This window comes from Nelumbo lutea, chromosome 1 (genome assembly GCF_056320005.1).
Source record: "Nelumbo lutea isolate HS-2025 chromosome 1, American lotus-T2T, whole genome shotgun sequence".
Taxonomy (NCBI): Eukaryota; Viridiplantae; Streptophyta; class Magnoliopsida; order Proteales; family Nelumbonaceae; genus Nelumbo; species Nelumbo lutea.
Window position 1 is genome coordinate 5,032,928 of NC_142684.1, and position 21,869 is coordinate 5,054,796.

Here is a 21,869-nt window from a genome sequence, read left to right on the forward strand (position 1 = left end):
ACCTTTATTGTTGGAGAAGTGAGAAATAGTGAAGAAGAAAATGGAGACACCTCGACTTATATACGTTCAACTCTTCCCAAGCCTATAAGCTGTCCCCAAGGTCATCATCAAGAATTTCCTCCATTAACCAGTTGGACTTAACAGTGCCAACAAAATCATATACATCACACCAAATAGTCGTTGAGGGTCGTATCCAAATCCTTATATTTTTCTTTTGGCTCCAAGGGTTACACAATGGGGGGTAGCCCATCCCCCAACCTAGGTGCAGGCGAGATTCAATCCTAAGTTTCCACCTAGAAGACTCGATACTTCACCTCCACCTTCCCTTCTAGAAGATTTGACGCATGAAGCGCACCTCTACTTTCTCTCCTAGAAGACTTGATGCACCATTGATAGCCTTCATAGGTCCTATCTAAACCCTCTACACAGATGGTCTTCATAGGTTCTATATAAAGCTTTCTCACAACCAACAAGAACACCCCATGTTCTTGTTATTCCCCTAAACAATTCTCTTGACACATTACATCCCTTGAGACATCTCTCCTTAAACAACAAAGCACACATACAAGTTAAACTATTCAAGCTCAAAGTGGAGTAAAGCTAATTAACGTATTCTCAGTGGGGATGTCTATACTAGTTTTGGGATGAGCCTAGTTGAGAATATATCAAGTTATGATATGACCATTTCGAATTTCCTCTTCTCTTTTTTTACCAGTTTCACTTTGTTTTTTTTGGCTCTTTGCATAATCCCCCATCCCAATTTCATTTTTGGAAGTCAAAGCCTTGTATACCAACGAGCTCTAGTGTTCAAGAGAAAAGTCCCTTTCTCTCTAGCATTCCATTTTCTTGAAATACACGCCCTTGCCAATTCGAGTTTAGTCTAGATAAGAATATATAAAAGGTTTTGCTTATCTAGACTTATGCTTATAAAGTTCTATATAACCATTTTTTTTTACAGGAATAGCACGTAGCTTGCATTTGTGGGATTTCATACTTTACCATTTCTGAGATCATTACTTTGTCTCATCAAAAGTTAATACCACTTTTGCCTATAAAACAAAAATCTTTATCTACTTTTCAAATTTGTCATTAATGAGAGATAAACTTGTCTCCCCTAGACAATTTTCTTTTTCCTTATTGCATGTAAGACAAAAATGCTTCTTTTTGGACTTTCACGAATGCGGTAAATTAGCTTTTTTTTTTACACCCCAACTTGCTATTTTCTTTAAACGTGAAATGCAATCTTGCCTTTTTTTTCCCAAGTAGAAGTTTCTTCTCTTACAGGAAAAGATCCTTCTCAAACGAATAAAGCAATTAATGACCATTTGAATGGTGGAAATCAAATTCAAAGATCATATGGATGTTGGATATGTATAGCTTAGGTACAACCGTACAAGAGGTATCCCTATATCTCTATGTGCCATCTCTTGCATTTGATAGATTTTCCAATCATTAGATTTATTGGCCAAGTTGCAGGAGTTATCTCATGTTTCATGACCAATCAGGAGATGTCCCTTAGGCTGTGTTTGGTTTGAAGGAAAAAGTACAGAAACCTTTACAAACCTTGTATAGGTTTCTCTACCTTTCCCTACCTTTTCCTTCAAACCAAAGATAGCTTTAGGGTGAAATTGACCTGAACCAATTTTAATCACTCAACCATGCCGACGCTAAAAAGCCAAGTTTTAATCACTCCCCATGTTTTTGCTTTATGAGGCCTCTCAAAGATTTCAGCTTTAATGATCTCACTCTTAGAACTAATATTGATGTGACTCACGTTTGTGCATTAGACTCATAATTGAGTTAGTGAAAACTAGTTTAAAATAATATTACGATCTTCGAAATATTAAAAAATAATGTCAAGTTAATAAGTACAAATTATTCTTAATATTTATTATCAAGGGAATTATTTCAAGAGGATGTGCACATAAAGTATAAATTATAACTCCCCAAAACATATGATCAAATTAGAAATTACAGATAAGTAGACAAAAATCACTTTACTAATCTTCGAAGAGGAAAGGAAGTCTAGTTAAAAGTCGATTCCTGCCTTTTGGTTTTTAGAATCCTTAAATAGCCATGAGAGCTCGTTTCTAAGTGAAAAGAGGTAACAATGAACAAACACCATAAAGAAAAGTGCCAAGGGGAATGGAGAGTGAAATAGATTCTAGAGTATAGATTGCTGGCACTGAAGTTGTTAATGTTTTGAAAAGCAAAATCACACACATTGGGCGACAATAATTATGGACAATATGTAGGCAAATACATATAGGTAATTGAAGATACAGGTTGACAAGATTCCCCCATAGAACTTTAAATATAACGGAACCCATAAGAACCAGAATAATTACAACTAAAATATGCACTCAAAGTAGTTAAGTTACAACTTTACATGATATTGAAGTAGTGCAGTTACATGGTTCCAGGAACTAGAGGGCAGGCATGGCTTGACTGTCCCAAAGACCAGACCATCCAAGATATACATTGCCTTTTGGCTACCCGGAATATCTATAGTTCTCACTTTTCAGATTCAATCTCTTTTACACTGTCAACTATGTGCTGGATTTTCTTTGACAGGTTTTGGGTGTGCTCCTCTATGTGCTTGAAAATCAGCTCGAGATGTCTTTTGTATGCTGCAGATCGTCGTCGCTCAAGGAGTAACTGCTGGGATAGATCTCGAATCCTTTCATGTTCATTCTATAGAGTAAAAGGAAGAAAAATCATGAAAGGAAAAACAAAACAAAAAAAAAAAAAAGTAAAGCATAAAAGTACAACTGTCAAAGAACTGTAGCTGTACAAATGAAGTTCCTATGATTCTAGTTCGAAACATGGAAGGTTGGCCTCAAGATTCCTAGCAGAATATATGCTAGAGAAACACATTAATATAAAGGGCAATTACTAGCGTTTGTCCCAGATATCCAGGGTCATGAATGGGGTGGAGTGATACAGACCTAACCTTTGGCATTTTTTACACAAAAAGCCACTCGGACTAAAACATCTCTTCTAATGTTTTATCAGCCTGAGATTTTACCATTGCACCAAGCAATAGATAAGCACAATTCTATAATAAATTTATTGTACTGCCTCAAGGGCATGTTCATCTTTTCCTATTTGTAATTTTGTACATAGTGGACAACATGTGTAGTGGAATTCCTTATCATAATCAGCAAAAGTATAATTTTTGTTTCCCGCAATATGTTAGAATTTATCTTTAGCTCACTATTATCTTATCTCATCAGTCTATGGTCCCCATGACTCAGATGAGACTTTTTGTGGTGGAGGAGCTTGATTATATCGGATGGAGATGGAGTTCCCCCTTGATCGTTGGTGGGAACATTAATGTTAGCAGAATGCTGAATGAGAAGACAAAATATCTTTTTAGATGACTGGATTTTTCTGATTATATTCACGAGAATGAAGTAATTGAACCTATTCTAAGAGTTGTTACACATGGTCAAATTGGTTAGATTCTTTTTCTCCCTAGATGGAAGTTAACATTTCCACGATGGAAGTTAGCATTTCCAAAATTTATAGGGAGCTCTGATATATCAACTTTTTGACCACTGTTCAATTATTCTTAGATTGAACTGTCATTAATCAGTTTACTTATCAATACCACCATTCTTGGACTCCCCCAGGCCATTTGAATTTGAAAACATGTCACATGGCATGGAAAAGGAATTTGGAGACAGAAAGGCTCTTAAATCTTTTGATGGGGGCAAATCTCCAGGCCCTCATGGCTTTAATATGAGATTCCTCATAGATGGTTAGTCTTCTTTAAGGAAGATATCCTCAAGGGATTTGTTAACTTCTGTGAAAAGAAGAGGTGGAATCTGGCATCTGGTTCTACTTTAATTCCTAAAAATAGACCGGGGAGGGGGTGTGAAGTCAAAGCTCTATCCAATAAGCTTGATTAGTAATGTTCACAAATAAAGTGTGAAGAACCCAAAACATGCCAATCTGTCAAAGCCGGGGACGGGGTGTGAAGTCAAAGTTCTATAATTAAGGGCATAATTGTGAAGAACCCAAAACATACCAACCTGTCACCAGTGATGTTACAATTATGGAGAAGAAAAGAAAAAAAACTGTATGTAGCTAAATTTCTTTCAGGAATCAAACCTGAGTATGAATCAATGAGAACTCAAATTTTGGGCAGTCCAGAGTTACCTGACTTGGAGGATGTATTTTTCTAGACCTCAGAGGGCCAAGCTGTCTGAAATCCACCCAATCATCTGATTGAGCAAGACTGGTTGTATCCAAAGAATCAACCTTAGTCACATAATTTTTGTCATTCTAGCATGGGCTATCCAACATTCTTAATTTGTAGCATGCCAAATACAACCTTAGCAGCTAAGACATTTCAATCTAGGGGCATACCAAAAAGGACATGAATTGAAATGGTAAAAAATTATTTAAGGGCTCATGATTTAACAACGGCCATGGCACTGAATTTAATGAAATGGTGAAACATGATTCGTGGAGCCAATGCCATATTGTTGGGACAAGGCTTATATGATGACGATGATAATGATGCATCTTAACATCCATGCACAAAACATCTTATATAGATAAAAAATTCCCAAGCATTCTAATGACTGCTATAAAGCTTCTAGAAAGAAAGATTACAGGATATCGTTTTATTCTTCAAGCCAAAATTGACATAAAAGAAAGACTTCAAGTTCAGCTTGACAGTAGGAGAGCAAAATAACTAAAACACGGTCAACCAATTGGTCCCTAGAAGCTCATGCAATTTCTCCTTACGAGCTTTCCTGAGGTAAAAAGGAAAAAAATGAAGTTCTGTGTTTTGTGCCCATGGATCGAATATCATCAAAAACACCAATTTAAAACTGTAATTATCTTTCGTGCTGCTGGAGCCATTGATTCATAATTGTCAACTTTATACAATTTACCACACAATTCACTATTCAAATCATGAATCTAAAGGGTTTCAATTTGAAATTTACATATAATCCTCTTTTGGAAATAATTTATAATTATTTTTAAATCTTATGATTCAATTCATGTAAGTTGAATTAATACAATACAATTAGGATGTGATTCTCCACTTTTTTTTGAAGAAGAAGAACTAAGGCATTGTATTAAAAACAGAAAGAAGGATATAAGTATAACATCCCATGCCATTGGAAATATACATCCAAATAAAAGAAACGAAGATGCTGATCACAAAAAGAGAAAGTGTGTATTAAAAAAAAAAGATGTGTAAGGCACTTCCTGAAATGGTTTTTGAATTGATAGCCAGGAACATAGGGTTCCTTATAAATGTCCAAGCACAGCATCGTCTGAGCTTGCCTTGTTTTCAAATAAACGGGAAATTCTTTCATTCCAAATGATCCAAATTATTGCAGAAGGGAAAATTTTCCAAAAAAGCTTACCTCTGCTACTGAGACCACTAATGAACCAGCTTCTGAAGAGAGACTCAACAGATTGAGTACACAAACTTAGCCCCAAAATTTGATGGATGGAAGTCCAGATATTATAATTGAAGTTGCAATGAGAAGGATGTGGTCCACAAATTCCAAAGTTTCATTATAAAATAAGCATGATATGCTGACTAAGTTCATCCCTCGTCTGGTAAGATTTTCTCTGGTTAGACATCTTCCTAAAGCTGCATATCATGTAAGAAAAGCCACATTTTAAGGAACACAAGGTACCCAAATTCTTGCACTAGGGAAGCAGTCAACCAATGAGGAGCATAATTCTCTGTATAAGGATTTCACGGAGAATAAACCTGATTGTTATAAGCCCAGACCCTGGTATCAGCATGGTTGGGAGATGGGATCACTTGCTGAATCTTCCATAGATGAAGTGGATTTCCCAATTATTTAAATTTCTCCTAAACTTGGAGCACCAAGTTATGGAGTTGTTACGAGTTTCATAATGTTCCACCACTAATGCATCCATATTATGAGCAGATGAGTATATATCAGGGAAAGAATCTTTCAAAGGAATGCTATTACACTACAAATCTGTCCAGAATTTAATTATGTCACCTTTACCAACCTTGTATTTGATTCATTTTAGGAACACTGTTGTCACCTTCACAATATTTTTCCTTAGAGCTCAACTACAAGGAAAAGGGGATTCACCTGGATCCCAGCCCATGTTTATAGTGTCATATTTGCCAATAATAACCTGTCTCCACAGGCTGTTTGGCTCTAGATTGAATCTCCAAAGCCATTTTGCCAGGAGGACTGGTACTCCACTTTATAATTTATTATCTTGTTCTTTTTTTTTTTGTTTTCTAGATAAATATACCGTATATGTATAAGCATTCAATGCTTAAGTATTTGAAAAAAAGGTTTTGTTTTTACATCTTGTTCTTTTTTTTTTTTGCAAGGGGGCTTTTATTATAAAACCCTTACTAGACCTATTTAGAAACCTTATTAAGTTATCTAAGACCTTCTACTTATTATTGCATGAAAGAACTGAAAAGTGAAGCACATTTAGCTGTTTTTCATCAGGTTTTAAAAAGGAAAAAGAAAGAGAGAAAAGAAAACAAGAATTCACCTAAATCCTCTAATAATGCAAGAGTTCTAAGTTCATTCCAAAAATTTTCAGATAGGAATCAATTTTGCATCCAGTATATACTAGGAACGTAATGTTTTTAAGTCTAGAGTGCAGATAGCAGTGAAGATGAAATATGGGTTACAACTTTCCACGAATAACAAACTCTGTTGCATGTGTTGGGATGCACATGCCAGTAGGTGTATGGAATGAGGAATGAAAGAGAGTCCCACATTGGAAAGACACAAGAAGTGCAAAAGACTTATATACAAGAGTGGCCCATAACTCAGTAGCTTAGGCTTTTGGGTTGTAAGTGGTGCCCATCTCTTGTGTACAAGTCTTCTGCACGTGTACGTGTATGAAGCCCCCGGTTTTGGCAACTCCTCATGGTTCGTGACCCCCCTCGAGCCCCAACAAATGGTATCAGAGCAAGGTTATTAAATCTGTTAAGTACTTACGATGGCGAAGATGTCAACTATAAAGTTTGAGGTGGAGAAATTTGACGGCAAGATGAATTTTGGGTTGTGGCAAAAGAGGGTGAAGGCAGTTCTGGTACAACAAGGTCTTCACAAGGCTCTTCTCGGAAAGGAGAAGGCAGAGAAGATGACAAGTGATGAGTGGGCTGAGTTAGATTTGAAGGCATTGAGCATGATTCTGTTATACTTAGCAGATGAAGTGATGTACAACGTACTCATGAGGAAACCACCATTGGCTTGTGGACAAAGTTGGAGAAATTGTATATGACAAAATCTTTCACCAATAAGTTGTACCTGAAGAGGCAATTATACAGTTTGCGTATGGCCGATGGAACCAATTTATTGGATCATTTGAATACATTCAATCAGTTGATTGCACAACTTCTCAATGTAGATGTGAAGATTGATGAAGAAGATAAGGCGATTCTTCTCCTCTCATCTCTCCTAGAATCGTATGACCATTTGGTGATGACCATCTTGTATGGAAAGGATATGTTGGTGATGGATGAGGTCACAAGTACTTTGCTGTCAAACGAGATGCGGCGAAAGCCTACCTTTAGTGATAGTGAAAGTTTGATTGCAAAGGATTCGGGTTATGAACGGGGCAGATCTAAAGAGAGGGGAGATAAGAAGAATAGAGGTAGATCAAAGTCCAAATTGAAGAAAACACAATGCAAGTGGTGCAAGAAAGATGGTCACTGGCTAAAGGATTGCAAGAAATTTGCAGAGGCTCAAAAAAAGAAAGGAAAAGTTGTAGACGAGGCAAGTGTTGCTTCCGATACAGAGAATGATGGAAATCTTCTTACGGTCTCCTCAGGTATGGATCCCTTGGATACTTGGATACTTGATTCTGGATGTTCTTATCATATGCCTCCTTATAGAGATTGGTTTTCTACATATGAGTCACATGTTGGTGGCACAGTTCTTATGGGAAATAATGCCAAGTGTAAAATTGTTGGGATTGAGACAATTAAAATCAAGATGTTTGATGGGATTGTTAGAACATTAACAAATGTTAGACATGTCCCAGATCTTAAGAAAAGTTTAGTCTCACTTAGTGCTTTAGATGATCTTGGGTGTACATATAGTGGGGCTGATAGAGTCATAAAAGTTAAAAGGGGTACCATGGTTGTCATGAAAGGAGAGAAAAAATGATCACTATATAGGTTAATTGGAAAAACTATCATTGGGGATGCAACTGTCACATCCACTTTAGATGATGATTCTAGTCAATTATGGCATTTGAGATTGGCACACATTAGCGAGAGAGGCATGATAGAACTGCACAAAAAGAAATTAAATGATGGTGTTAAATCTTGCAAGTTAGATTTATGCAAATATTGCATTTTTGGAAAGCAATGTAGAGTCAGTTTTATAGCAACTATTAAAAGAAGCAAGGAGATTCTTGAGTATGTACATGTAGATACATGGGGTTCATTGCCAATGACTTCTAGTGGTGGAGCACAATATTTGTTAGCTTTGTTGATGATTATTCCAAAAAGGTTTGGGTGTACTTCATGAAGCATAAATCTGAAGCTTTTGAGAAGTTCAAGATTTGGAAGGCAAAAGTGGAGAAACAAACTGAAAAGTAGATAAAATACCTATGGACAGATAATGGTGGAGAGTTTACCTCTATAGGGTTTCAAAAATTTTGTGCAGCAAAAGGGATTACTCAACAACTTACTACTCCAGGCACACCACAGCAGAGCGGGGTAGTAGAAAGAATGAACAGGACACTACTTGAAAAGGCAAGGTGCATGAGAATCTTTGTAGATTTACCAAAGTAGTTTTGGTCTGAGGTAGTTAATATGGCCTGTTATGTGGCAAACAGATCACCTTCCAAAGCATTGGGACTCAAGACAGCAAAAGAGGTATGGACTGGTAATTCTGTTGATTACTCAAATTTGAGAATTTTTGAATGCCCTTGTTATGTCCTGTTGCAGGATAGAAAGAGGACAAAGCTTGATGCTAAGTCAAAACCTTGCATTTTTCTGGGATACAATGAAGGGGTGAAAGGATTCAGACTTTGGAATCCTAACACCAAGAAGGTTGAGTTAAGTAGAGATGCTATATTTGATGAAGCTTCAATGTTGAAGAAAAATCAGCAACAAATCCGAGATGGTGAGAAGAGCAGTACTTTAATTCAAGTGGAGCTAAGTAGGAAGAGAAAATGGGTAGTGAACCAATCGCTACAAATTCTTCTCATCAAAGCCAAGAAGTTGCACAATCCCAAGAGGAACCACCATATTCCATTGCTACAGGCAGGGCTAAAAGGAACATCAAGAGACTAGTAAGATTTGATGATACAGTTGCATATGTATTAACAGCTAATTGTGATGATCCAATGACTTACAAGGAGACAATGAAAGATAAGGACAGCTCACTATGGATGGGTGCTATGAAAGAGGAGATGTCTTCTCTTTGGAAGAATGAAATTTGGAAGTTAATAGAATTGCCTAAGGGTAAGAATGCTATTGGGTGCAAGTGGGTGTACAGAAAGAAAGAGGCTTCATCTGCAAGCGAACCACTTAGGTACAAGACAAGGTTAGTAGCAAAGGGTATGCACAAAAGGAAGGAGTGGATTTCAATGAGATTTTTTCTCCTATAGTGAAACACTGTTCCATTAGAATCATGTTGGCAATGGTAGCTATGTGGGATATGGAGTTGGAGCAGCTTAATGTGAAGACAACTTTCCTCCACGAGAGCTTGGAAGAGGAAATTTACATGGTGCGTCCCGATGGGTTTGTCGAGAAAGGCAAAGAACAACTGGTATGCAAGTTGAATAGGTTGCTCTATGGCCTTAAGCAAGCATCGAGGCAATGGTACAAGCGCTTTGACACTTTTATGACTTCATATAGCTACATTAGAAGTAAGTACGATAGTTGTGTTTATTTCCGTTTCCTTCATGATGACTCCATTATACTATTGATGCTTTATGTTGATGACATGCTTATTGCTTGTAAGAGTTTGCATGAGATTGCTAAGTTAAAATAGGAATTGAGGATGGAACTTAAGATAAAAGATTTAGGAGCAAAGAAAATCTTGGGTATGGAAATTCAAAGAGAGACGCAACGGGAAGTTGTGGTTGACCCAAAAAGGGTATATTGAGAAGGTATTGACCAAATTCAATATAAAGGAGGCTAAGGCAGTGAGCACACCACTAGTTCAACACTTCAAACTATCTCTTCAACATTGTCCAAAGACGGAGGAAGAACGTGAGGAGATGATACATATACCATATGCCAGTGCAGTTTGATGTCTTATGTATGCTATGGTATGCACCAGACCGGACTTATCTCAAGCAGTTAGTGTTGTGAGCAAATTTATGGCTAATTCGGGGAAGGAGCATTGGAATGCTGTAAAGTAGATTATGCGCTACTTGAACGGTACCCAAGATATAGGTTTACTATTTCAAAATGGTTTGAAAGGAGACAAAGTGGTTGGGTATGTAGATTCAGATTTTGCGGGTGACCTTGACAAAAGAAAATCTACTACGGGATATATTTTCGTTCTTGGTAAAGGCCCTATTAGTTGGAGATCAACATTACAAGATACGGTGGCTCTATCTACTACAGAAGCAGAGTACATGGCAACAGTAGAGGCAGCCAAGGAAGTTGTATGGTTGAGAGGACTGGTTCAAGATCTTGGAATTGATTAGAAGAACATTTATTTTCACTGTGACAGTCAGAGTGCTATATGTCTTGCAAAGGATCCAGTATACCACTCAAGGACTAAGCACATAGATGTGCGGTATCACAGGCTCAGAGATTTTGTAGCAGATGGGGTGACATTCAGTTGGAGAAGATTTTTTCCCAAATGAACATAGCAGACATGATGACCAAGCAATTGCTAAGGGAGAGGTTCATGCATTGCCTGAATCTTTCAAACATACAACAATGCTAAGTTGTGAAGGCCCCAAGAAGAGGGGGTATTCTAGATAGAGAAATGGAGCAGGGTGAAGAAGAGAGTTGAAGAATTTTTTTTTCTTTTTGAGTCAAGGTGGAGAATGTTGGAATTGACTCAAAAATAAAGTTAGTTACAGAAAGTGGCTATTAGTGCATGGTTACCATAAAGTTAGTTACAGAAAGTGGCTATTAGTGCATGGTAACCATAAAGTTAGTTACAGAAAGTGGCTATTCGTGCATAGTAACCACAAAGTCAGTTATAAAAGAAGTGGATATCTTGTATCTTCTACTTCTTCTTCTGCAATTTTAATGAAAAATCTCTCTCTGGAGTGTGTGCTCTTCCCGTGGACGTAGGAGGATTTTATCCGAACCACGTAAATTCTTGTGTCTTCATCTCTATTTGCTTGAATTTTTGTTTACTTTGCCATTTTGTGTGTTCTCCATTTTTCTTAACGGGTTGATTTAGGATACGTGATCCAACGCTTCCACACCAATAGCATGTACACAGGCTTTCTTTCTACCAGTCCATATCAATGTGATACTACCGAAACACATTTTTTGGTAGTAAACAAAAAAGAAAGTTCATTAATAAGAAGAAAAGTACATGCTGAATACAAAAGGGATGAGAAATCACCTAACGAAAAGAAAAAAGCAAACATAACAAAACTCTTTCAACCTTTTATATACTACTGAAACACGTGATACAATCTGATGAGAAAGTAATCTTTATCTTCACTCCTTATTTATTATATCCATAGCCTTAAAACCAATCTCTATAGTACCATTTTGCACAACCAAATGGATATTTTGATCCTTAAATAAGATCTAAATAGGTTGGATAATTGGGTTACTTAAAAAAGAACTGCAAAAGCAACTTGGGCACTAATCACTAATCATAATCAAAAGGGAAAAAAAGAAAGAGGAAAAAAAAAAAGAAAAGGAAAAGCCATACATAGCACAAAATCTTCTTAATAGTTTGAACAGGAGCAGAAAAATAAATACAGTAAGGAATAAGGATAGAGCATAGAAGGATTCACCATTATTATACTTGAAAAAATGGGATTCCTAGCTGCTGTATATTGTGAAGGGGGGAAAGAACTGACCGGATATTGATCGTAAATTGAACCCTTTCGGCCTTTTCCAGGAGTCATTAGTGGATGGCTGTGCTCCTTCTCAACTTTTGAAATGACCCATTTTCCAGAACTCAGCTTCCTCACAGCAATCATTGCTTTGCAACCAACTCTCGTGGGTGCCCGTGGCTTTGTTCCTTTTCTGCAGCGCTTATCAGGTAATCTGAAACCCTCTTTGTTACATACAAATGCTCGACCAATAACTGACTTGTCACGCCTCGAACGACATAGCTTGCTCCAGCGAGTGATGAAACCCACACGCATAGCATACGCACTATAAAATGCATGTGCAGCTGCTTCAGACTCGAACTCCATACCCACCTCGGGTTCCAAATTCGGTTCCCCTTGAATTATAACCAACTCCCTCCCAGAAGAATTTTCAGTCATTTTATCCTGATCCCGAGGAGGTCCCCCTTCAGAAGAACTATATAATGTTTCACATTTGTGACCAGCTCGAACCTCCATATCAATTGAATTCTCTAATGTCTCACCATCAGCACCCACATGGAGTCCAAAATCCACTGTTACAGTCCATAGCATGCCCGATTATATTCTATACGACTATACCCATGTTAAATTCAAAAAACTAAGACTAAACGAATAATATGCATAGTTTTTCATGATAACTCTGCTTAACAGAAACTATGAAAGCAGGCATCCAAGAATTATTCAAATGGCTTCTATAAGATCAATCAAATAAAAAATAATTCAAAAAGGAAGAAATTCATCTGTTGATCAGGCAGCTTTATAGTGGGCAATTTTCTTGCAAATGTAAATTCTCAATTTCTTTGTAGGGCATGAACAATTTGCAGAATTTTCTCTCTTTTTGGGTCGATAACGAGTTTCAGATTTACGTGATGAAACAAGTAAGACAAAGAGTTTCTCGTAGCTCTACAATTAAATTGGAAGAAGAAGAAGAAGAAGCACTTACTTAAATGGTCTTCCGTCCTTGAAGATTCAGAACTAAGAGATGGCGAACATAGACAAGTCGAACAATTCTTGACGATCAAGATTCAAGACTTAAAGAGAAGACGAACATGAACATATCGAACTAGTAATAACTGATTCGAGCTGGAATTCTTTAGTCTAGGGCTCGATGGCCTTCGATCATAGTCATAGAGCCATAGAGGTTGAGGCACTTATATTTTATTTTATTTTATTTGGGCAAATTACAAAGACGCCTATACAGTAAGGGTGGCCACGACCCGAATTTGAAAGCTCGTTTGTTAATTGTTAATCGAGTTAAGCTCGACCTCACTGAAGCTCGGTTTGTGAGATTTGCGAGTTTAATATAATAAATAAATAAAATTTTTATTATATACATATACATATATATATACATATACATATAAATATAAATATATAATAATAATAAATAATTTTTATTATATAATAATGTTTTTATTTTTTATGTATAATGGTAAATAATTTTTATAATTCTTAGTTTTTGTATGTAAAATAAAAAATATTTTTATATGTATATTTTTTTAATTTTTAGAAAAAAACTTGGCTTCTAGTCGAGCTCGAACTTGTGAGCTTTAAACGGAGTTGAGCTTAAACTCAAATCGAGCTCGAGCCTAACACAGTTTCAGTGAGTTGAACTCAAATAGCCAAGTATTAAGCTCGACTTGACTCGAATCCACCCCTAGGGGCGTTTGTTTGTTTGTTACTTTTTTTTTGTACGAAAAGTGCATTAAATTATCAAAATGCCTACCTATTTTTTTATTTTCTTTTTTTTTTTTGGCTATTTTCTCATAAACTCTAATTAACTAAAAATACCTCTATTTTCTCCAAATAAAAGTGATTAAAATAAGGGAAAATTCCCAAACAGTACTTTGTATTTTGGCTCAGGTGACAATTTGGTCCCTGAACTTTAAAATGCGATAACCCAGTACCCAAACTTTTGAAATGCGACAATCTAGTACCTACTGTTAATGGACTGTCAATTATGTGTATAACGTGGCCTCACGTGCGATTTACGACTTTTGAAAATGTCAATTTTTTATGAAGGCATGAAAAATTACCTTTAGAAATAAAACACTTTTTTTATCAGCAAAAATACTTTTATTAATAACAAAGAAATATTGAATTACAATAGTTATAGGTTGTAGTAATTCATTAACCCAATCTACAAACACATACAAATAGTTACAGTTCTGCCCAATACAAGGTAGATCTATTTGCCCTTGTTTTGCTAGGGTATCCACCAACCCATTTGTAGTCCTTTTGATCCAACCAAAATGAAAGTTGAACCTCCTTGCAAGTATGTCAATTTCTCTGTAGATAAATTTGAGCTTCCAAGGTGCTGATGTGATGTTTTTAGCCCAAGAAATGAATAGTAGTGAGTCTCCTTCTATTTCTAAATATGTTGTTCCAATATACTCAACCATCTTTAAACCTTGAAGTAGAGCCAAAGATTCAACCTGTATTGAGTCACCAATACCTATTGGTCTTTAGAAGAGTGCAACGACTTCACTTAGATGATTTCTAATCACACCCCATATACCTGCCCTTCCCGGGTTATCAAAGGAACTCCCATCAAAGTTTAGTTTTAGTTTGTTCAGTGCAAGTGGCTTCCATTCCGCTCTCACAACTTTGTTGGGTACATCTGCTTGTGCTACTTCAGTCCATTTTCTTAGAATGTCATTTGTGGAAAAGTTTTGAATAGTTCCATGATCATCACCCAGTGTGCAGTTTTGATTTTTATGATTTCAATGACTTCCTCATTTGATTTACCTTTTTTCAGAGAAGAGTCTTTGATTTTGGAAATAAAACACATTTTTCATAATCTTCTTCATCAAGAAGATGAAACAGAGCCCAATCTCTCTGTCACAAACACCAAAACCCTTACAATAGAGCCCAAACTCTCTATTACAAACACTTGTGACGACTTTACCTTTCTCGCAAAGTCATTGTAAGTCTTTTCCATGAACAAAAAATTCTAGGTTTTGTACAACTTATTTTTATTTTATTTTTAACTTAACACAATAATATTTTATTCCTATAGGTGAAAGAGAGGAGAAGAACTTGAAGCTTTGTCTTCATACTTGAGAGAGAGAGAGAGAGAGAGAGAGAGAGAGAGAGAGAGTCAGTGATGGTGGCCAGAAACTTTTTTCTTTTTCCATTTTTCGAATAAGACAATTATAGTAGTTAAAGGAAAACTTTTCTCCCAAAAATTTCTTTGGTTTTGGTTTGAAGATAACGAAATATTCAGAGGAGAAGAAAGACAAAAGTGTCGTCGCAAGGATGAAAATTTTGATGGTTGGTTCTAATTTAGTGGATGGTTGATAAAGAAAATTAGATGACACTTGAAGGGCATTTGTGTCTTTTCACATGCTACTTAACAGCTGGTACTAGATTGTTGCGTTTCAAAAGCTCGGGTACTGGATTGTCGCATTTTAAAGTTCGGGGACCAAATTGTCACTTGAGCCAAAGTATAGGGTATTGATCGGGAATTTTCCCTTACACAATAAGAATCAAATGAATCATTTCAATGTCATAAAAAAAAAACATTTTTTTTTCTTAAATCTTGACTCATTTCACTTACATGAATGACTCTCTTAATCTTAAAATATAAAAAAACATCCACTCCCTTCTCCAATAAATCAAGAAAAACCAAACGATCCATTTCTTTTGAATATTGAATCTAGGCAAAAATTTACAAAGATATATTGGAGCAATCGATAGGGCTTTAATGTTATATTTAGAAAACTAATCAAATCATAAATCATTCAAATAAATAACAAAATGGTACTTTACATATTTAAAAATTTTTAAACAATTGAATGAGAATCTTTTTCATAGTTAATTGATGGAACTATAATGGAGATGGTCTTTGTTGCAAATTGAAAGTTTAGGAAGGTCTTTATCACGAATGAAAGTTTAGGGGGTATTTGTCACTAACTCCATAATACAGAGGTCTTTGTAATTTACCCTATTTTATTTGTAGTTGAAAAAACCCATCTAACCACTCACAAAAATTTGGGCTTGAGTGTTGAGCCTAGTATCTATGTAGCTTATATTTGTTTATATCAATATCAATATAAATACATTAAGTTGGAATGTGTACGAAAGAAGGCTTGAGAAGGCAAGAAATGGAATATAAGAGTAAATATTGCTTCTTTTCCTTTAAAATTACAAGAATGCCACTTTCTACCAACTCTCTCTCTTTTGCTTTTTTTTTTTCATTCAAATTACAAGAATGCTACTCTCTCTCCTACCCAAGGTTCAAAATATCGATATGCCCGATACGCCGGTAGGGGCTATTGGGCGAATTGATACACATTTTTGTGCCTTTTTATTTTTTCTTTTTGAAACCAATTCAGGGGGGCCGGTTTAGGGCTCCTCCACCCCTTGAACCGGTCAGACCCTCGATACACCCACTATATGGGCATATTGAAAGGGTCCCGGAATGATACGTATCAGCCGATATGTGTTGATACTTTGAACCTTGCTCCTAACAACTCTCTCTTTTTTTCTTACAAGTTACAAGAATGCCACTCTCCCTCTTTGGTTTTTTTTTTCTTTCAATTTACAAGAATGCCACTCTCTCCTACCAATTCTCTCTCACTCTCTCTCTCTTTTTCCTTACAAATTACAAGAATGTCACTCTCTCCTATCAATTCTCTCTCTCTCTCTCTCTCCTTATAAATTACAAGAATATCATTCTTTCTCTTGCCATCTCTCTCTCTCCTTATAAATTACAAGAATGCCACTCTCTCTCTCCAACTGAGGGAGATCTCAGCTCGGCATCTCGCTGCTAGGGGACTTGCAATCAAAGGTAGTCAAGCTTGAGCCGAGTCAAGCTTGAACTTCTGAGCTCGATCTCAAGTCTCTAATTTGAATCGAGCTCGAGTTAGATGACACCTCGACTACTGAGCGAGACCTCGGCTCAGCACCTCGACAATTGAGGGAGACCTCAGTTCGACACCTCATCAACTAAGGGAGACCTCAGCTTGACACCTCGTCTACTAGGAAAACCTCAACTCGACACTTCAGCAACTGAGGGAGACCTTGGATTGGAACCTCGGTTGCTAGGGAGACCTGCAATCAAAGGTCTCACGAGCCTAATCAAGTGTGTACATAGGTGTCACCTCGGTCATTGAGGGAGATCTCAGCTCAACACCTCGACAACTGAGGGAGACCTCCGCTCGGCGCCTTGTCAAGTAAGGGAGACCTCAGCTTGGCACCTTATCAACTAAGGGAGACCTCAACTTGACACCTCGCCTGTGAGGGAAACCTCAGCTCGACACTTCAGCAGCTGAGGGAGACCTCGGTTTGGCACCTTGACAATTGAGGGAGACCTTGGCTTGGAACCTCAACTGCTTGAAAGACCTACAATCAAAGGTAGCTAAGATCAAACTTTCGAGCTTTTGACTAGAGCCGAGCTTAAGCTCAAGCTCAAGTATCTAATTTGAATCGAGCTTGAGCCTGATAGTTTATGAGCGAGCTCCTACATACCGCTAGTTTATATATTAAAATGGAATTGTGTGACATGGCATTTATCTTTTTTATTGTCCTTTTTGTCTTCTACTTTTTTCTATAAGAAATCGGATTTAGTGCTCACAAAATTGCACTCACATTGTTATCATGGTCCTTTTCAGTCATGCATTGGAAACATCTCTCCCTGAATAAAAAGATAGTATGGAGATATTATCAATACATGGCTGAAAAGGGTTGTGAGAACAGTGTGGGCACAATTTTGTGAGAACTGAATCCCCTTCTTTTTTTTTTTTAATTATACATAATCTACATCATCTTTAAGATTTTCATCTATCCTCATTAACTCTCTCTTCTCTTTTTCATTAACTTATTTGATTATCTCCCCCATTAATCATGCTATTAACTCTTGCTCCTAAAATAATGCATTCCATTAATTCTCTCTCATCTCGATTACTTCATTGACTTGCTTAAAATTCATTGACTATTTTTTTCTTCTTTTTTGATTTTTTTATTTGAAAAAATGGATAATAAACAACACACTTTGCTTAGAGGCGATCATTCCAATATTACCAAATTTTAGGGCCAAGCCTAGGCCTAATGTTTCAAGCTTGGATGAGGCTTGGCCCAGTGCACAAACAAATAAAAGTTTAAAAATAATCTTTAGGGTTGGACATAGAGGACTTTTTGCTTCCATTTCATTTAACAAAGCCTATGCATCGCATAATTCCCAACTAGAAATTTATATACACATGCACACACTTAAACAAAGGAGGGTTTGCTTTTTTTTATTTTTATTTTTTATTTTTTTCATGCCATATTAGAGAAATAACCAATTGCCCTCCCAAACGTTTGTTAAGAGGGGGAAAGAGGGGGCATGAGAAGTCTAAGACCTAGGTAGAGATGGAAATTTGACCCACCCCCATTAGGGCTCCAACCACTCTGCCCCCGACACACACACACACACACACACACACACATATATATATATATATATATATATATATTCACATACATACAACTGACCAAGTTTGAGGCAAGTTATGAGGAAACCCAATGATCAGGAATGGAGGAAGGTGGTATTTGTCCACTCTTCTCCATTTATATATGTGTGTGTATGCATGTATATATGTATGTATTATAACGTTTAGATTAATTTACCAAAAAAAGAACTTGGTCAAGTTTCAATGACAAGTGTTTAAGTTTACTTTTAGTCATATAACGTATAGAAGTATTATTATTATTATTATTATTGTGTTACATTTCTATCTTAAATAAAAATAATTTTTATTTACTAGGGTTATTATATAACATTAGAATTGCTTTGAAATGTCTTTAACAAAACTCTACACTTTTTATTTTTTTTTTGTGTTTGATCTTTTTTAAAACATTTATTATTCAATTATGATGTCATGAATTTCTTTAAAAAGTTGGACCATTGACCCATCATTTAGATAAGAAAATAGCTTTTGTTACGGATCAGTTTTAAATTGTATATTTATCTACATTATATAAATAATTTTTACTTATCACACTTAATTTTTGTTTGTCATAATTAATATTTAATTTTTATATATTCTTTTGATTACTTGTACATTTTGATTACTTTTTAAATATTTACTATTTAACTATCATATCATCGATTAATCCATTTAAACTAAACCACTAACCCATGACTCAAAAAAAAAGTTTGATTTCTAGGTTGACATTAAATTTTGTATTACATTTCCATTATTAATAAAATTATATCTTATGTATAACATTTATTTTTGTTCAATATAATGAATGTATAGTATTATAGATGCATCTAATTAAATTTTGTATGACATTAAATTTTTGTTCATTTATAGGTTGATTTTAATTTTGATATTTCATTTTCATCATTTATAAAAATACTTTTTACATTTCATACTTATTTTTGTTCAGTATAATGAACATACAATATTAGTGACGTGTTGAGTTCTTTTTAATTTTTGTATTATATATTTTAATGGCATTATTTATTAACACATTTGACCCCAAATGGTTGAATTGCTTACCCACCACTGAGAGGGGAAGAGAATGGTTTTGTTTTCAAATTATTTATTTTTATATTATTAAAATTAATATTATGGATTTAATTAGTGGAATTTAGTAATAAAAATATATCTTAAATATAGGATTTAATAAGAGAATATACCTTAGATATGAGATTTAATGAGAGATAATGGGAAAATAGTTTTACTTCCAATTGGTTTTAAATTTTACATTCCATTTCCATCATTAATAAAAAAAAAACATTTCTTATTTATCAGCACTGCTTTCAACCTATTGTTGACATGGCCGATTGAACCATTCGAATCGTCACTCGGCCTTGGTCATGGGTTTGGTTTTGTTGAAACTCCCCTTTTTCAGTTAAAAAGCGTCTAACCTGAGTGATTCAACCATTGCCCCATTTGACCCAATAACCGGATTACTGATTGCACACTTAATTATGTGCAAACTTTTGGAAGCCATAACTTTGCACTCCGATGTTTGGTTGGTTTTTTTTTTTTTATTTTTTTTTATTTTGAGTAAATTTTCAAGATCTATCTGTCCCAAGGGCCTTAGGTGCCTTGTCTTGCTATTTTCGTGAAAAAACCCCTTTTTGGCTCCAAATTGAAATTTTAATATTTTTATAAATAAAAAATTAAAATCTAAATTAAAAAACATAAATAAATGTAACATAATACATATCTTATATATTGTAAAACATAATTATAAAATATATGTAAAACATAATTATACTATTTATTGATAAAATATGTATTTTTACATACACACATATAGTGTTGACGCAGAGTGATTTGACTCGTTTGACCTTGATTGTCAAACCTGTGACCTGTGACCTGAAGGCAAAAGCGGGTCAGCCTCCAGGTCGGTTTTTAAAACATTGTTTATCATATTGATTATTGTTTAATATGTCAAATATATAATGCCAAAAAGGTTCCTGTTTTTTAATTTCTATATTTTTTTTTGCATTTTATTATTTAATTGTGGCAACATGGATTAACCCATTTGACCCAAATGGTTTAATTTCTTACTACCACCTAGATGAAAACACTATTTTTTTTTCTAGGTAGATATTAAAAGTACAAGTTTTTATGTTATTGAAATTATTAATTTATTATGTATGGATTTAATTATAGAATTTAATGATGAGAAAAAATAAAAAGGCCTTGAATATATGATTCAATGAAGGTGAATGCAAATAATACCTTAAATGTTGGATTTAATGAGAGAATTGAATGCATTGAATATCTTAAAATTACCTATTTTCAACTCATTTAATATCAATAACCAATTGACCTATTTGCCCTAATTTTTATCAATCAATTAAAATATAGAGGGATACGTCTTGTCCTCAGAAAATTCTAGAAATATTCTTGAGGCTATTCGTACTTTTTAAAGTAGTATAGATGTTTTGAGCCATCTTATTAATCACCGCACTAGGAGAACTAACCCATTGAGGCAATGCCAATTTAATCTCACAAGTTTTGGGGAAATACCTATTAGTAATGGGATACTTTATTCTAGAAAACAATTCAATGACACCATAAAATAACTTCAATCTCCCACAAATTTCCTTTGCAAACTCCCAATCATCATTACTTGGAAAAGTATTGCACTGATACTCATGATGTTTCAACCAAAAGAATACACATTTGTATTGTATAGTGGTTTGAAGCATCAAATAAGAGGAGTTTCACCTAGTTGAACAATCAAGACCCAATTTTTTCTTTTTCAAAATTTTCTTGTCTCTTAGGTGTTGTAGTCTAGTACACTACACTATCACGATTTTTTTCTATAATATAATAATAATAATTGATGAGGGCAGATTTGACCCTCCAATGGAATTATGACACCTGGCACCTCACGGCAGCTCTCCAAGGAGCTCGCCAAGGAGCTTGGTAGCTCTCCAAGGAGCTCGCTAAGGAGCTCGGTAGCTCACCAAGGAGCTTGCCACCAAGGATCTCGGCAACTCTCCAAGGAGCTCACCAAGGAGCTCGACAACTCACCAAGGAGCTCGACAGCTCACCAAGGAGCTAGGCAGCTCTCCAAGGAGATCACCAAGGAGCTAGACAGCTCTCCAAGGAGCTCGCCAAGGAGCTCGGCAGCTCACCAAGGAGCTCGGTAGCTCGCCACCAAGGAGCTCGACAGCTCTCCAAGGAGCTCGGCAGCTCTCCAAGGAGCTCGCCGAAGAGCTCGACAGCTCACCAAGGAGCTAGGCGGCTCTCCAAGGAGCTCTCCAAGGAGCTCGACAGCTCGCCACCAAGGAGCTTGCCAAGGAGCTCGGCAGCTCACCAAGGAGCTCGCCACCAATGAGCTCGGCAACTCTCCAAGGAGCTCGCCACCCAGGAGCTAGGCAACTCTCCAAG

At 35.9% G+C, this 21,869-nt stretch overlaps 1 protein-coding gene across 6 annotated transcripts; it reads right to left on the minus strand.

Moving 5' to 3' along the window:
* Positions 1–2,224: 2,224 nt before the first annotated feature.
* LOC148873282 (protein FAR1-RELATED SEQUENCE 5-like) lies at positions 2,225–13,292 on the minus strand. Of its 6 annotated transcripts, XR_016104563.1 has the most exons (4): positions 12,965–13,218; positions 12,007–12,554; positions 5,391–5,623; positions 2,225–2,694 (listed from the first exon to the last, which is right to left on the minus strand). XR_016104563.1 is itself a non-coding variant. In XM_088962326.1 (3 exons), coding segments are annotated over exons 1-3 (729 nt in total). In that variant the 5' UTR covers positions 12,966–13,292; the 3' UTR covers positions 2,225–2,514. The 6 variants fall into 6 exon arrangements, 5 of the variants coding, with proteins under 5 accessions (XP_088818452.1, XP_088818451.1, XP_088818450.1 ...); XM_088962326.1 differs by lacking the exon at positions 5,391–5,623 and having other exon boundaries at positions 12,965–13,292; XM_088962325.1 differs by lacking the exon at positions 5,391–5,623 and having other exon boundaries at positions 12,007–12,586; positions 12,965–13,216.
* Between the last annotated feature and the right edge of the window lie 8,577 nt (positions 13,293–21,869).